The 16,845-nt window shown below is 39.3% G+C and overlaps 1 protein-coding gene across 1 annotated transcript in view; it reads left to right on the top strand.

Annotated features, from left to right (window-relative positions):
* The first annotated feature begins 1,164 nt into the window (after positions 1 to 1,164).
* The window catches only part of NSF (N-ethylmaleimide sensitive factor, vesicle fusing ATPase), a 163,210-nt gene continuing 147,529 nt past the window's right edge, over positions 1,165 to 16,845 (top strand). Inside the window, exon 1 of the mRNA XM_032271910.1 lies at positions 1,165 to 1,271. Coding sequence (XP_032127801.1) covers positions 1,260 to 1,271 — 12 coding nt within the window. The 5' untranslated portion in view covers positions 1,165 to 1,259. The remainder of the gene's footprint in view (positions 1,272 to 16,845) is intronic.

Here is a 16,845-nt window from a genome sequence, read left to right as displayed (position 1 = left end):
TTTTATAGCTTCTGCAAGTTAGTAGATCAGAACTCACTAGTTTCCTATCTTTCCTGATAACCTCTCTGATCCACCCATGATTTAGCTAACATCTGATTTGATCAATGAAGCACCCTGGTCCTCAAGTTCAGTGTGAGACTTCATGAAATTGGCGTGAACTTTTCTTCTGTACCTAGTTCATCTTCAGGTCATTCTCTGATTTTAATAGTTCTCAAATTTAAATCACTACGCATGGTCAGCTCCTCTAGTTATTTCCCTTCTTTCCTCATGTTGGGGGGAAAATCGGATTTATTCTATTTAACTGTGAGAAACGAAAGCTAACAAATCCTATCATTCTCTATTGTCTTGTGCAAATATGAAGCGAGAAATGATAATGGGGTGAATAAAGGCACTAGGGAATCCATTTGGCAGAATCTTTCTCCTCTCAGGGTGCTCGAAGTCAGATACTCTGAGATTCCAGTGGAGAAATGGTATGGTGGCAACATCGAGCAAAGCTGAATTTAGGGCATATTTTATTCAAATTCTACCATACATATTTTCTAAAACGAAACATTGCTGGGGAAAAAGTTGTGGAAGATACTCGTTGACTTTTACTTATAAAGGCAAATAATAATAAAAAGAAGTATAAAAATATCACAATTCACTTTCAAATCTGAAGAATACATTGAGTTTTCCAGGTTACACATAGAACTGCCAACGTTGACAATCCCAGGCTGAAAACAAGTACGCCTACAAAGAAAAGTCTGAATTCATGGAGAATTTGAATCCAGAACCAACTCCACGGAGCTGATCTTTTTTGAGGGAAGCCAGGGACCGCGCCGGGCGCTCTCACCGGCCAGACCACGTTTAAGTGAGTCTGGAAGCCCAGAGCAAAATGGTCATTCGAGGGCTAACAGCAGCTGGCAAAGGGATAGGTGAACGGAAGCATCAAAGCCCTTGCGACAAATTCCGGCGCGAACGGCCAGGAGGGATGAGACTCAGGGCAGCAGCCCTCAACCGCGCGGCGGGCGGACGTCCACACTGAAAACAAAGTCATCCGCCGAAAACTGTCCCTGCAGCCGACAGGAAGCAGGAAGCCCCAGCCAAAATGGCGCAGCCGCTCTGCGCGCCACGCGCGCGCCCTGTGGAGCGAGGACGTCGGGGACGCGGCCGGGGACGTGCGCGCCTGCGCGAGGGCGGGCGGCGGGGACGCGCGCGCGGCGGGGGCGGGCTCTGCTGAGCGCTGGGCTGCAGCCGCCAAGCCGGACGTGTTGGCGAAGATGGCGGGCCGGGTGAGTGCCGGTCAGGGAGCCCAAGCTCCAGGCAGGGGCGCCGGGCTCGCGGGCACTCCGGGGTCCGGGCGGCCCCAGGGAAGGGGGTGTGAATCCTAGCAGTGGGGCGCGAGGCCAGAGGAGGGCTTGAGGGGAGCAGGGGAGCGGTAGCAGGGGATTAGCCCTCCTCAGCAACTCCACCCCCCTCGAGGGGAGATGACCCCCTCGTTAACCGCGTCTGCTGCGCCTCTCTTCATCCTGGTTTCCCATCCCTTGGGGCTTGTTTCCCTCGTCCTCCACAGAGCCCCAGGGTCGCGGTCGCCGAAGCCCCTTCTGACGGGCTTTCGGGGTCTTCCGCACCCCCTTGCGAGGGCTTTTTAGGGGGCGCCGGAGTGACTGCAGGGAACACGTCTGCTGCATTCGGGGCGACGGGTGTGGGAAAGATCATCAGGAATCGGTGTTTGGCTCTTCACAAATACAAGGTTGTTGGGAAAGAGGAAGGGGGTGCCAATGACTTTTAGTGTTAAAGCCCGGCCATTGGCGGGCCTGTCACCTGTCGGGTCAGGCAGGAATTGGCTTTAGCTTGGCGCGAGGATGGATTTGGGGTGTCACGTTTTGTTTTTATGAATGACAGTCGGTTCGAATGCAGCAGGATATGCTGTAGTTTCAGGGTTTTACATTTACTTCCTCCTTTAGCCTTTAGGATCCCTGGGTAGGATGGGTTTGGCGAGGAGGGATAGAGCTGGTTCAGTGCTGTATTGCAGTCTGCCTTGAGCTAAAAAGCTGTCAAGGCATGAGTCCTGCCCAGAGATTACACTGGTCATAAACCTGAGTACATTAACTGCGTCACTGGGGGGCGAAAGATGTGCTTGACTGATCCGTTTATGCCAGAATATTTGAATAAGTTTGCGTAGATTTATGCATATATGCAAATGCCCTATCTAAAGAACTTGTAGGTCATGAGATACTAGAGTCAGAAGGGACCTTAAAGGTCATTTAGCTTGGCTTCTTTTGCTTCCTTTCCCCCATAGCCTCTCCTTTTAAGGCTAGTCCTTCCAATACTTCAGAGTCTATCTGTATATTCACCTGCTCCTTCTTAACATAATCAAGCTTCTCTATCTTAAAACAAACCCTTCCCCCACCCCCACAGCTGTCACCTTTTCCCTTCCCACTTTAGAGCAGAAAATTTGTTAGAGTTGTCTATATTTATTGTCTTCCATTTGTTTACCACCTACTCACCCCTCAACCTACTGCAGTCTGATTTCTGCCCCATCATCCCACTGAAGCCTATCCCTCAACTTGATACTTTTCAATTCTTGTCTTATTTGATGTCTCAGCAGCGTTTGACGTTGCTGACCATGGCCTCCTTGACGGAAAGCACTCTTCCCATGTCTTCTGGGTTGCCTCACTCCTGGTTTGACTCTGACCTCTCTTTTGCAGACTCACCCTCCTCTACTTTGTTATCCGTTGCTGGTATTTCCTCAAAGGCCATGTTCTCACTCTCAATTTTCTGCTCAATTTCTTCTAAGCCCATAGCTACAACTGTCTATATGCTAGTGATTCTCAATATTTTACCCCCAGTCCAGATATGCCCTTTAAGTTCCAGGTTAATACGTCCAACTGACTCTTTAAAATCCAGGCCCCTGGGCTGGGTGCAGTGGCTCACGCCTGTAATCCCAGCACTTTAGAGGCCGAGGTGGGTGGATCACCTGAGGTCAGGAGTCCAAGACCAGTCTGGCCAACATGGTGAAACCCCATCTCTACTAAAAATACAAAAAAATTAGCTGGGTGTGATGGCATGTGCCCGTAATCCCAGCCACTAGGGAGGCTGAGGCAGGGGAATTTCTTGAACAGGGAGGTGGAGGTTGCGGTGAGCCAAGATGTCGCCACGGCACTCCAGCCTGGGCGACAGAGCGAGACTCTGTCTCAAAATAATAATGATAATAATAAATAACAAAATAAAATCAAGGCCCCTGAAACTCAGCTTGTCCAACTCTGAACTCAGGATCTTAGCCCACCTAACTTGTGCAGATGCTCCTCGACTTAACGATGGAGCTACCTTTCAGTAAACCCACTGTAAGCTGAAAGTATCAGAAGGTGAAAATGCATTTAATACACCTGATTTACCTGATATCGTAGCTTAGCCTATCCTATCTTCTTTACACATGCCCAGGACACTTACATTAGCCTACAGTTGGGCAAAACCATCTTACATAAATCTATATTATAAAATGTTGGATACCTCATGTCATTTATTGCTGTGCTGATAGTGAAAAACAGAATGGTTGTGTAGGTCCTCAAAGTACAGTTTCTGCTGAATACCTATCACCTTCGCCCTATTGTAAAGTTGAAAAATGTTAAGTCAAACCATTGATAAGTCAGGGACCATCTGCACCTATCCAGTGAGATAGGAATAGCTCACTAAATGATACCATCATCCATCCAGTTATATAGGCTGGGAATCTGGGGGAGGGAGAGGGTAGGTCACCCTTTGTATCTCTTCTTTTAGCATGTCCTCTGCCCTACCTTCTGGTAAACGTTGTCGGAGTTCTGCTCCTACACCCCATAAAGGTATTTATCAGGGCCAAAGACTCTGGCTTGGGGAAATGGTTGCTTCAAACTGGATTCAAATCACCACTGGACTAGCTGGACTGGTCACATGGGTTCTGTCATTTTAACCTAAAAATCTCCAGTCTGTCTAGCTTTCCACATCTTCATTTTTACTTACTTTTCCCAAACTGCCATCGTTTCTGGTCTGGACTACTGCAGGAAGCTCCCAAGTAGTCTTCTTTATTTTTTGAGACGGAGTTTTGCTCTTGTCACCCAGGCTGGGGTGCAATGGTGCCATCTCAGCTCACTGCAACCTCCACCTCCCAGGTTCAAGCCATTCTTCTGTCTCAGCCTCCTGAGTAGCTGGGATTACAGGTGTCCACCACCATGCCCAGCTAATTTTTGTATTTTTAGTAGAGTATTTTTCACCATGTAGGCCAGGCTGATCTTGAACTCCTGACCTCAGATGATTCACCAGCTTCAGCCTCCCAAAGTGCTGAGATTACAGGTGTGAGCCATGGTGCCCGGCCTCCCAAGTAGTCTTCTTAGAGCGTACTGCCCACCTCCAGTTCATTCTCGACATTGATTGTTCCTTCCCTTGTCCATTTGTACTTAAACCCCTCCCTCAACAGCATCCCCTTACTTTTGGGAGAAGACCAAATCCTTAATGAGGCCTTCAAGGCTCTTTGTTGTTCTGCTCCTGCTTTTCTATACTCTTACTCTCTGTGCTCGGGTTATATGGTAAATAAGCCTTTCAATTCCTTGAACCTGTAGCTTCTCTTACCACAAGGTCTTTGCATGTGGCATTTCCTTTCTTTGTAATCTTCTTTCCCCAGCCATTTACCTCCTACTCAGACATCACTCAGCTACTCAAGGGAGGCCTCTTCTCACCCCACATTATAAGTCAGGATCCTTTGTTATATACACTTGAAGAACTGTATTCCTCTCCTTAGAGATTTATCTTTTTGTTACTTTGAGTGTGTATTATTTGCTTCTACCACTTCAATCTCAGTGAAAAGCAGAGAACATACAAGTTATTTACTCATTATCAGCTGCACTTTGTGTACCTTCTGGGACCTAGGTACTTGATACATTTTTGTTGAAAATGAGTCAATCTCTGAACACTCTGGTGATAGATGGTATATTAAACTAAAGCTTGTCCATAACGTCATACAGCTATGTTAGGTCTTGTTATCTGGAGTTCCATGTAACTTTGACACATAGTTACTATTTCTGCTGTTTAAAGCAATATAGAACTAAACACACTTCTTTTTCCATGTGATAGCTACTCAAGCGAATCATTTACTTGAAGACAGGTTACATAGCTCCTCAGATTTTCTGATTTGCAAGTCAAACATCCCCCAATTCCTAGCATATTTCATATTCCAAACCCTTTCTTCTAAGATGTGCCGAGAGTGGAACACAGTGATCAGAGAAGAATGTACTTGAGCTATTATTCTCTTGAGATGGACATTACCATTATTCATAACAGATAAAATTGTATTAGCTTTTTTTTTTCTACAGTAAATCACTTTCTTGGCTCATACTGAGCTTGTAGTCAATGAAAACTCATGTTCTTTGAAAATCAGCTCCCTAGCTCCATTCTAGGTTTAGAGCAGTTTTATTGAACCTAAACCAAGATCTTATCCTTCTACAATTCATTTTTTAGGTCAGCTCATGTCTGCTATTTGTTGAGGTAATCTGGAGTCTTAATTCTTTCGTGTTAGGAAACATCGTAGCTGTCTCTTCCAGTTTTGTTAATTCTGTAGGTTTAATCATGACTTCTGTTTCTACATTTGAGTTATTGGTAAAGGATAGAATAAGACAGGTCAGAAATAACCTTTAAGCATGCTGCCAGTGACCCACCTCTAGACTGGTACTTGATACACTTGGGTACTATTGCTTAAGTACAAATGTAGCTCATTTAATCCCACAAAAACAACGCTACAAGGTAGGCAGTACTATCTTTTTGTTTTACAGAGTGGGGAGAGGGATTGATTTAGTAACTTGCCAGGTTCACATAGCCAGCAAGAAGCAGAGTCAGGATTTGAATTCTGATCAGTCTGGTACTGTTACCTAGTTCACCAAATTAGTTGCAAGGGTGTAATGAAGACTAGATTTACCCCATCATCTAGAACTATTTGGACATAATAATGTTCAGAAACTATCGTCTACCTTTTGGAAAATCTGAACAACTTTGGCCTATCTAATTGTCTATCATTTCTTCTGATAGCCTTTATTTTCTGGTTAACTACTTAGTGATGTTTAGCAAACAGTTCACCGTGTTGCAATACTTTTTAAAAATTTGTGTATATTTTGGAGTACATGAAAAAAAATTTTACATGTGTATAATGTGTAGTGATCAAGTCAGGGTACATGAGTACAATATATTAAGTATAGTCATCCTACTTAGCTATCGAACATTGAATTTATTCCTCCCACCTCACTGGATCTTTTTACCTTTTAACCCATTTCTCTTCAGCCTCCACCTCCCTTACTCCCCCTTCCCAGTCTCCGTCATGTGTTTTTCCACTCTCTACCTCCATGTGTTCAAATTTTGTAGCTCCCACATGTAAGTGAAAACATGCAATATTTGTCTTTTTGTGCCTGTCTTATTTCACTTAAGAGAATTACCTCCAGTTCCATTCACGTTGCTGCAAATGATATGATTTCATTTTTTTTTTAAGGCTGAATAGTATTCCATTGTGTACATGTACCACATCTGCTTTATCCATTCATCCATGGATGGACATTTAGGTGGCTGAGTCCATATTTTTGCTGTTGTGATAGTACTGCAATAAACGTGCAAGTGCAGCTGTCCTTTTGATACATTGACTTCTTTTCCTTTGTATAGATAACCCAGCAGTAGGATTGCTGGATTGAAGGTAATTCTATTTTTAGCTTTAAGAAATCTCCATACAGTGTTTCTTAGTGGTTGTACTAGTTTATGTTCCCACAGACAAGGTACATGAGAGTTCCCTTTTCTCTGCATCCTCGCCAACATCTGTTATTTTTTGTCTTTTTAATAATAGCCATTCTGACTGGGTAAGATGATATCTCACTGTGGTTTTGATTTGTGTTTTTCTGATAGCGACGTGGAACATTTTTTCATGTACCCATTGGCCATTGTATGTCTTTTTTTTAAATGGGATTATTTGTCATTTTCCTTTCGAGTTGTTTGAATTCCTTGTATATTCTGGATATCAGTCCCCTGTTGGATGAAAACTTTGCAGATATTTTCTCCCATTCAACAGGTTTTCTCTTTATTCTGTTGATTATTTCTTCTGCTATGCAGAAGCTTTTTAGTTTACTTAAGTCCCATTTTAGTTTTCTTTTTGTTGCCTGTGCTTTTGAAGTCTTCATCGTTAAACTGTTTGTTTACACCAGTGTCCAGGAGTGTTTTCCCTAGATTTTCTTATAGTATTTTTATAGTTTTGGGTCTTAAAGTCTACACTCCACTTTGAGTTGATTTTTGTTTATGGTGAGAGATAGGGGTCCAGTTTCACACTTCTGCATGAGGCCATGCAATTTTCCCAGCATCATTTATTGAAGATGGTGTCCTTTCCCCAATGTGAGTTCTTGTCAGCTTTGTTAAAGATCAGTTGTCTATAATTATGTGGCTTTATTTCTGGGTTCTCTATTCTGTTCCATTGATCTATGTGTCTATTTTTATACTAATACCATTCTGTTTTGTTTACTATAGACTTATAATATATCTTGAAGCCAGGTAATGTGATGTCTGCAGCTTTGTTCCTTTTGCTCAGGTTTGGTTTGACTATTTGGACTTTTTTCTTTTTCCTTTTTTGGTCTCATATGAATTTTAGGATTGATTTTCTTCTAATTTTGTGAAGAATGACATTGGTATTTTGATAGGGATTTCATTGAATCTGTAGATTGCTTTGGCAATATGGTCATTTTAATTATATTGATTTTTTTCCCCACAAATATAGGATTTTTTTCTATTTATTTTCTTTCATCAGTGTTTTGTAGTTTTCCTTGTAGAGATTTTTCACCTCATTAGTTAACTGTATTCCTAGGTTTTTGTTTGTTTTGGGGTAGCTATTGAAATGGGATTGCCTTCTTAATTTCTTGCCTAGATCATTATTGGTGTATAGAAATGCAACTGATTTAAAAGTTTTCTAAACCTACAGTTACATAATCAGCAAAGAGACAATTTGACTTTCTCTAGTCCAGTTTGGATGCCTTTCATTTCTTTCTCTTGTCTGATTGTTCTGGCTAGGATTTCCAGTACTGTGGTGAATAGGAGTGGTGAAAGTGGGCATCCCTGCCTCATTCCAGCTTTTAGAAGAAAGATTTCAACTTTTTCTCATTCAATATGATGTTGTCTCTGGGTCTGTTGTATATAGACTTTATTATATTGAAATGTATTCCTTCTATGTCTAGTTTGTTAAGAGTTTTTATCATGAAGGGATGTTGAATTTTATCAGATGCTTTTTTTTGCAATACTCTTTTTTTTTTTTTTTTGAGATGGAGTTTCACTCTTGTTGCCCAGGCTGGAGTGCCATGGCGTGATCTTGGCTCACTGCATCCTCCGCCTGCCAGGTTCAAGTGATTCTTCTGTCTCAGCCTTCCAAGTAGCTGGGATTATGGGCACATGCCACCACTCCCGGCTAAATTTTGTGTTTAGTAGAGACGGGGTTTGACCATGTTGGTCAGGCTGATCTTGAACTCCTGACCTTGGGTGATTCACCTGCCTTGGCCTTCCAAAGTTCTGGGATTACAGGCGTGAGCCACTGTGCCCAGCCTGTTGCAGTACTCTTTTTTTTTTGAGACAAAGTCTTGCTCTGTTGCCCAGGCTGGAGTACAGTGGTGCAATCTTGGCTCACTGCAACTTCCACCCACTGGGTTCAAGAAATTCACCTGTCTCAGCCTCCCTAGAGGCTGCCACACCCGGCTAATTTTTCTATTTTTAGTAGAGATGGGGTTTCACCATGTTGGCCAGGCTGGTCTTGAACTCCTGACCTCAAGTGATCCACGTGCCTCAGCCTCCCAAACTGCTGGGATTACAGGTGTGAGCCACCATGCCCAGCTGTTGCAATACTCTTAATGGGTTTTATATTTCCTTTTTGTGGGAGACAGTTTATTTTGAATTCTTACTACTTTTAGTTTGGTTAATTTTGATATTCTGACATCATCTTGTAAATGGGATTTATATTTGCCATGTAATTGAAGGATGTTTTTTGTTACTGATTGTTGCTGTTGATAGCATTCGTAACTTGTTTGTCTTGTCTGCTTCCTTTGACCAACGAAGCACCATATTTAGTGTATCTGGGAAATTGGCTGAAGAATAAAACATGTGATGTTATTCAGTATGTAGTTTCTAGGTCATCAGAAGATACCACTACCTTCCCACTACTGGAAAAGAAAAAGAGAATAGTTTTCCACAGTGTCTGAACTGTTTTGTATGCTCATCTTTTAAAATTGCCAGAAATCTTACTTACTGGAGAGTCAGCAGTCCCTTTCTGAAAATATACATACTTTAATGCAAATAAAACCAGTAGATCTCTTTCTTCGTAAGTCCTTAAACCTAGTCAAGGTAATCTGTTGTGCAGAGATGTGAGGAAAATAATGTGAAATAGGAGAACTTGCTTAGGAGTTGAAAGGGGTATGGAAATATTCCAGAGGTAAAATTTATCAAATCCAGTGTTTTGACTAGGGAAGGCCAGAATATTCAGTGTCAGTATCAATATCAGAAGCTTTTGTAGGCTTTGTTTAGAAATCTGGCGATTTATAACATTTTGTGGGTGAATGACATCATTACCAAATAAACTTTCAGATGAAACTTTGGAACTCAAGCTGTAAATTGGGGTCGCTCATGTGCAGTACCACAAATCAAAACAAATGCTGTAAGGTGTTTAGTAGTCCATTTTGTAAATCAAAGTTTGTCCAAAGCATATCAACTTTCTGCAGTCTTATATGCAGTAGTTACTGGTTTTGTATATCACTTTTTAGTAGATATTTTTTAGAAGTATCTTCAAATGCAATGAAATTTAGGAAACAAAACAATTATTTAAAGGACCATTAGATAGCTGCTTTTTTCTGAAACCCGGAGGAATTTATGTATAGGATGGAGTTATTCTTTTTTCAAATATTTAAGTTGTGCAAAAGTATAAGATAATGTATATTATCTTATCATTGAAAATTCTGGAATTGGCAGAAGAGTGAACCTTTGCAAATACCTGCATTGGGCAATACGCTAAGCACTTGCTGTAATGCTTTTTAAAGCATCTATACACTGGCTGTGGTATTTTAAATGAAAATCTCTCAGTGACATACGGTTTTATATTTTGATACTGATATCCTTAATGGAGCTCTGAGAGCTACTTTATACTGACTTCAGTTTCCTAGTGATTTAAACTCCTAATTTCCAACTTATTTTTTTTAATAGTGAAAACTAAATATTCCTTGTGTAGATGTAACTGTTTCTGGAAGCCCTGTAGTTTTGAATGAGTATAATTCATGCAGGTTTTTTTTTTTTTTTTTTAAGACAGAGTCTTGCTCTGTTGCCCAGACTGGAGTGCAGTGGTGGTGATCTCGGCTCACTTCAACCTGCCGCCTCCTCGGTTCAAGCTATGCTCCTGCCTCAGCCTCTCGAGTAGCTGGGACTACAGGCGCGTGCCACCATGCCCGGCTAATTTTCGTATTTTTAGTAGAGACGGGGTTTCACCATGTTTGCCAGATGGTCTGGGTCTCCTGACCACGTGATCTACCCACCTCAGCCTCCCGAAGTGCTGGGATTACGGGCATGATTCACCACACCTGGCCTAACTCTTGCACACTTTAAGAGATTTCAAACATGATGAAAAGTACAGTGAATAACATATATTCATGTGATTACCACTCAGGTTTAAGAAATGTTAACATATTATAATATCTGCTTCAGATATTTATCTTTTTAAAAATAGAACATTACAGATCCAATTGAATCTCCTTTGTATTGCCACCTTTTTATTTTTTTATTTTTAATTTTTTTAGACTTAGTCTCACTCGGTGGCCCGGGCTGGAGTGCAGTGGCTCAGTCATAGTTCACTGCAGCTTCACACTCCTGGGCTCAAGCAGTCTTCCTGCCTCAGCCTCCGGAGTAGCTTGGACTAGCAGAAATGTGCTGCCACACCTGGCTAAGTTTTTTAAATTGTTTTTAGAGATAGGGTCTTGCTGTGTTGCTCAGGCTAGTGTCAACTCCTGGCCTCAACTGATCCTCCCATCTCAGCCTCCTGAGTAGCTGTGGTTATGGGTGGGACCCACCACACCTGGCAGAGTCCACTGGCCTTTCCCAGAAGTAACCACTGTCCTGAAGTTGGTATAGATTCTGTCTATATCTATGTATGTTTATGCTCATAAACAATATATTGCCTTGTGTGTCTTTAAAATGTATATAATGGTTTTATGCTACATCTTTCCTTCTGCAACCTGCATTTTTCACTTAAAATAGTTTTGAAATTTAGTTCTGTTGATATATAGTGAGCCAATTAATTTTGATTAGCTACTCTGTAGTATTCTATTTTGTGACTATACCACAATTATCTGTTTTCTTATTAAAGGACATTTAGGCAGTTTCCACTTTTATTTTTCCTGGAGTGTACATTATTTTAGTCAAGTGCCATTCCCACATTAACGATATTTTGGTCAGTGATGGACTGCAGATAGGAATGTTATCCCGTAAGATTATATTTACTCTACCTTACATATGTTTCAATACACAATTACTTACCATTATGATACAGTTGCCTACAGCATTTGGTGCTGTAACATGCTGTACAAGTTTGTAGTCTAGGAGCAATAGGCTATACCATCTAGATTTGTGTAAATACGCTATGACATTCACATAACAATGAAATCACTTAGTGACACGTTTCTCAGAATATATCCCTGTCATTAAGCAACACATGACCGTATATGCCTCCATGCATATGTATGTAAGAGTTGGCATATATGTCCAGAGGTAGAATTGCTGAGTGATAGGTCGTACTCATCTTTACCTAGTTATGTCAGCTTATACTCTCACTAACAGTATATGAGTACCTGCTATTTATATCCTCTCCAACACTTAATATTGCTGACATTTTAATTTTTACAATATAAGTGTAAAACTATTGTTTAAGTTTACATGTTTTCCTCATTACTAGTGAGATCAAGCATTTTCAAATTGGTCGTTGGGATTTCCCCTTCTGTGAATTACCTTTGTATATTTGCTCATTTTTTCTGTTGGGCTTTGTATTTTTCTTGCTGGATAGAATTTTCCCTTTTTTGGGGGGTAGGTTATGCTTTGGATTCTAATCCTTTGTTGTAAATAGCTTCTCCCAGACAGTGATGGTCTTTTCATGTTGTTTATAGAGTTTTAGGTTTAAATTTTATAGTTGTAATTATCCATTTTTTTACCTTGATGATTTGTGCTTTTATGAAATCTTTACCCACTCTGAAATCATTTTCTTATAAAAGTTTTAAAATTTTGCTTTGCACATTTTGGTTATTCATCAGGAATTTATTTTTGTGTTTGGTGTAAATTATGAACTAATTTTTATCTTTTCCATATATATAACCAGTTGTCTCTTTATAATTTATTGAGTCCATCTTTCTCCTCTACTGATTTGCAATGCTATCTCTGTAGTATCACCAGTTCCCATGTACATGTGGGTCTGAGTGTCTTCTCTGTTCTGTTTCATAATTCTGTTTGTCCATGTGTGCATCAATAACACTGTATTAATTGCTGTAGCTTTAAAATTGTTCTTGCTATTTCATAGGGCACCCCTTCATTACCTTTCTTAATTTGGCATTTCTTGGCTGTTTTCCATATGAATTCTGGGAACAACTTTTCCATATGAATTCTGGGAATTCTTAAACAACTTAAGTTGTTTAAAAGAGGATACTTTTTAAAAAGCATCCTCTTAAAAAAGGATACTTTTAAAAAAGTATCCTCTTTAAAAAAGGACACTTTTTAAAAGGTATCCTCTTTAAAAAAGGATACCTTTAAAAAGGCATCCTCTTAAAAAAAAAAAAAAAAGGATGCTTTTTATAAAGCATCTTCTTAAAAAAAAAAAAAAAGGATACTTTGGCCTGGCACACTGTCCCAGCACTTTGGGAGGCTGAGGCAACACCACCTGAAGCCAGGAGTTCAAGGCCCGCATGGACAACATGGCAAAACCCCATCTCTACTAAAAATACAAAAATCAGCTGACATGGTAGCACAGGCCTGTAATCCCTGCTACTAGGAGGCTGAGGCACAAGAATCAGCTTGAATCCAAGAGGTGGAGGCTGCAGTGAAGTAAGATTGTGCCATTGCACTTCAGCCTGGGCAACAGAGTGAGACTGTTCCTAAAAAAAAAAAAAAAAATTTAACCTACCACTATTGATTTTGACCTACATTTTTCTTCTTATATTTTATAAGGGCAGACACAAAGAGCACTTCAGTAAAATTCAGCTGAATAACTTTAAGGATCTCCTTTTCTATGACTTTAAGCTGAAAGTTAATTTCTCACAACTTGTGCTCTATAGATTTGAAACCAAATAAATTAGCATCAGCTGTTTATGAGTAATGCAAGGTATTTTGGTCTTTTGCTAAATTTGGAATGAAGTGCTAACGTCTGATGGATTTGCACTAGCCATATAGATCTTTGGTGGAGGAGGAAAAGGAAAAATTGTTAATTACAGATAAAAAATAAGTCATTTTTGAAATGCAAGATTTATTTATTTTTAAAATCACCACATGATAAAGACTTTTAGGGCTTCATTGTTGGGTTTAAAAAAAATTGTAGTGTTTTTAGTGTTATGTGCTGATAAATGCACATTTTTGTAGGTGGTTTGACAAGCAGTGAAACTAGCAATTATCACTAATTCTGAGTCTTCCAGTGAACCTCTGTGTTAAATTTTTTAATTTAATTATCTTGTTTTTCTCCTAAAGAAAAGTAATGATAGAATTTTGTGAGATGGTAGCAGACAGTTCCCATTGCTGAGAATAGAGCATGGCATGGGGATATTATGATTCTTGAATGATTGAACAAGACATTTGTTTCTGAACATCTTAGTAAATCACTTCTGGCAACGTCTGTAGTTTGTATTTTGATATTATATTCTCTGCCAAGCTATTGAATACTTTAAATAATGTTGTTTATATTCTATTATTTAAATCATTAGTATTGTAGAGCTAGCCTTAAATAGCTCCGGCACTCCAGTCCTTTTTCTTCACCTGCAGCTGTTGAGTCTGATAACTTTTTTATACGTAGCCTTTCAATAAATTTAGTACTTATCAATCGCCAAATTAACTTAATTATGTTAAATGATGAGATGGGCCAAGAGTGTTATTGAAACCTCATTTCCACACATTTCTTCTCTTCTTTTGTAGAAGGTAATGAAATGAAACCGTCAGTGTTCCTGTTTTTATGAATTTTATTTCTCTTAGTACAGTGATTCTGATAGTGGGTTCTGAGAACAGCAAATTAGAATTATCTGAGAACTTGTTAGAAAAGCAAAATCTCGGTTCCCACTTCAGGTTGACTAATTTAGAAACCCTGAGGATAGGGCTTAGCATTCTTTCAATAAATTCTCCAGGTGATTCTGACATATGTTAAAGTTGAGAAGCATTCACTTAGTATTTTGAGCTTTCCAAATTAGTTCCTTAAAAATTGTTGAAGATATTTTTTCCAGATTTCTTTCCAAATGTATACTCAACCTTGTTATTGATAGGTTTCAAGGTTATCATCTTCTTCCCATTAATACCTTAATCTATATCCAATTTTCAGGCCTTTAAGTAGAAAGCATAGCCATTTTCCTGCAGTGTAGTGGAGTAGGTACCCTGACTGACCTTCCCAAATAAACAATTTAAAATTCTAATTTTTTTTTTTTTTTTTTTTGAGTGGGGGACAGGGTCTTGCTCTGTTACACAGGCTGGAGTGCAGAGGTATGAACATGGCTGACTGCAACCTCAACCTGTTGGGCTGAAGCAATCCTTCCACCTCATCCTCCTGAGTAGCTGGGACCATGGGTGCACACCACCATGTCCAACTTTTTTTTTTTTTTTAATTTTTTGTGGAGTTCTTGCCATGTTGCCCAGGCTGGTCTCAAACTCCTGGGCTCAAGCAGTTCTTTTACTTAGGCCTCTCAAAGTGCTGGGATTACAGGTGTGAGTGACCATTCCTGGCAGATAAAATATTTTTTTAAAGAAAAACCTTATTTAAAAACCTAGTTAACTTGTGCTTGTGCTTCAAGAAGCTCAGAGAACAGAAGATAAAAGTTGGTAGTTTTCTGGTAGAAGGTCTCATCTCTCCTGGTAAAGATAGTACTCTAAGGGGCCAAACATCATAAGTGAGAACTAGTAGTAACTTCCCTTGTCCAAGGATCGGCAAGGAACATTTCATGCCTCAGACTTTGGTGGTGATGGGAATGGTACAGAAATTCCCTGAGGTTTACCCGCAAGCTGGCATTCATGCAGGTTTGAATCCTGATTTTATATTACCTGTTTGGTATGAAAATCTTAAGCCAATAATTAAATATAAAAGTGGTGCAAGAGTGACGATGCCTTAAATTGCCTAAGAATGCCTAAAAAGCAGCAAACACAAAGCTTCTAGGGAGAACTCATCTTGATTTTAGGATTTAGAAAATTCCTAAACATAAAGCTGTAAGAAATATGAACTCACATTCACAAAATGCAGAAAGAAATATGACCCAATGAATGAGACCAAGCAGAAACAATAAAAAGCAGAATAAAAACCTGAAAAGACTTCACATATTGGAGTTAGCAGACACAGATTATAAATACACATATTTAATATGCTTGTAGAAAAGAAAATTTTAAATAGGAGCAAGTATACAAATTTAATAACAGATTAGACATAGCTAAAGAGAGATTTAGTAAAGTGGATCTGAAAAAATTATTCAGTGCAGTATAGAGGCAAGAAAATTAAAAGTAAAAAAAGAGTTAAGAGAATACAGAGGGCAGAGTAAGAAGGTTCAGTCTAGTCAGAATTCCAGGAGTAGGGGAGCAAGGGCATGGAAAAGAATGAGGCAAAGGCAATATTTGAAGAGATAATAACAGAGAACTGATGAAAAGTAACCCACAAATTTAGGAAGTGAAAAAATCCCAGAAAGAGTAAAAAGAAAAGAAATTCACACCTAAACATTTTTAAAAGAAACTACATAATATCATAGAGAAGTCTTAAAAGCTGTCAGAGAAAAAAGATATTACCTTCAATAGATATTCGGGCTGTCAGCTAATTTCCTGACGATGATAGTGAAAGCCATAAGACAGGGAATAATATTTTCCATATGCATATAGAGAAAATAATTGTCAACCAAGAATTGTATATCTTGTGAAGAATGGGGGCAAAATCAGACACTTTAAAACAAACACTGAACATTGTAACCATCAAACCTTTCCTACTAGTGGAAATTTGGATCAATTTCTTGAAGGCTAAAAAAAAAAAGAAAAAAGTGACCACTTATGTAAGGTCTGAGATTTAGGAAGGATTGGAGAGTAAAGATAATGGTAAATCTGTGGATATATTGAAATAAATGTTGGCTTTATAAAACGATATATGTAGAAATTTTTAAAATAGAACTAAATGACAACAGCGTCTAAATCAAAAGTGATTAAAGTATTTTATGATCTTTATACTGTTGAAGAGAAAGGTAAAGCTGTTAAATTAACTTTGGATTTTGATAGGTATGTGTATTAGTATTTTCAGAGTGACTACTAAAATAATAGAAATAGGAATAATTTATAGCCGAAAAATAATTTTTAAAAGGCAAGAAAGAAGTGAAAAACAGAAAAGGTCAGATAAAGATGAAGTGAAAATAAAATATAGAAATCAAATCAAATATATGTGGACTGAATGCTTCATTCAGACAAAGAATGTCATATTGGATTATTTAAAAGCAAGCAGGCTGGGTGCAGTGGCTCACACCTGTAATCCCAGCACTTTAAGAGGCTGAGGTGGGTGAATCATCTGAGATCAGGAGTTTGAGACTAGCCTGGCCGACATGGTGAAACCCTGCCTCTACTAAAAATACAAAAATTATCGTGGTGTGATAG

This window comes from Sapajus apella, unplaced genomic scaffold (genome assembly GCF_009761245.1).
Source record: "Sapajus apella isolate SASKATOON/1434 unplaced genomic scaffold, GSC_monkey_1.0 scaffold263, whole genome shotgun sequence".
Lineage (NCBI taxonomy): Eukaryota > Metazoa > Chordata > Mammalia > Primates > Cebidae > Sapajus > Sapajus apella.
The sequence above is the reverse complement of the archived record's forward strand: the minus strand, read 5'-3'. Positions and strand labels throughout refer to the sequence as shown.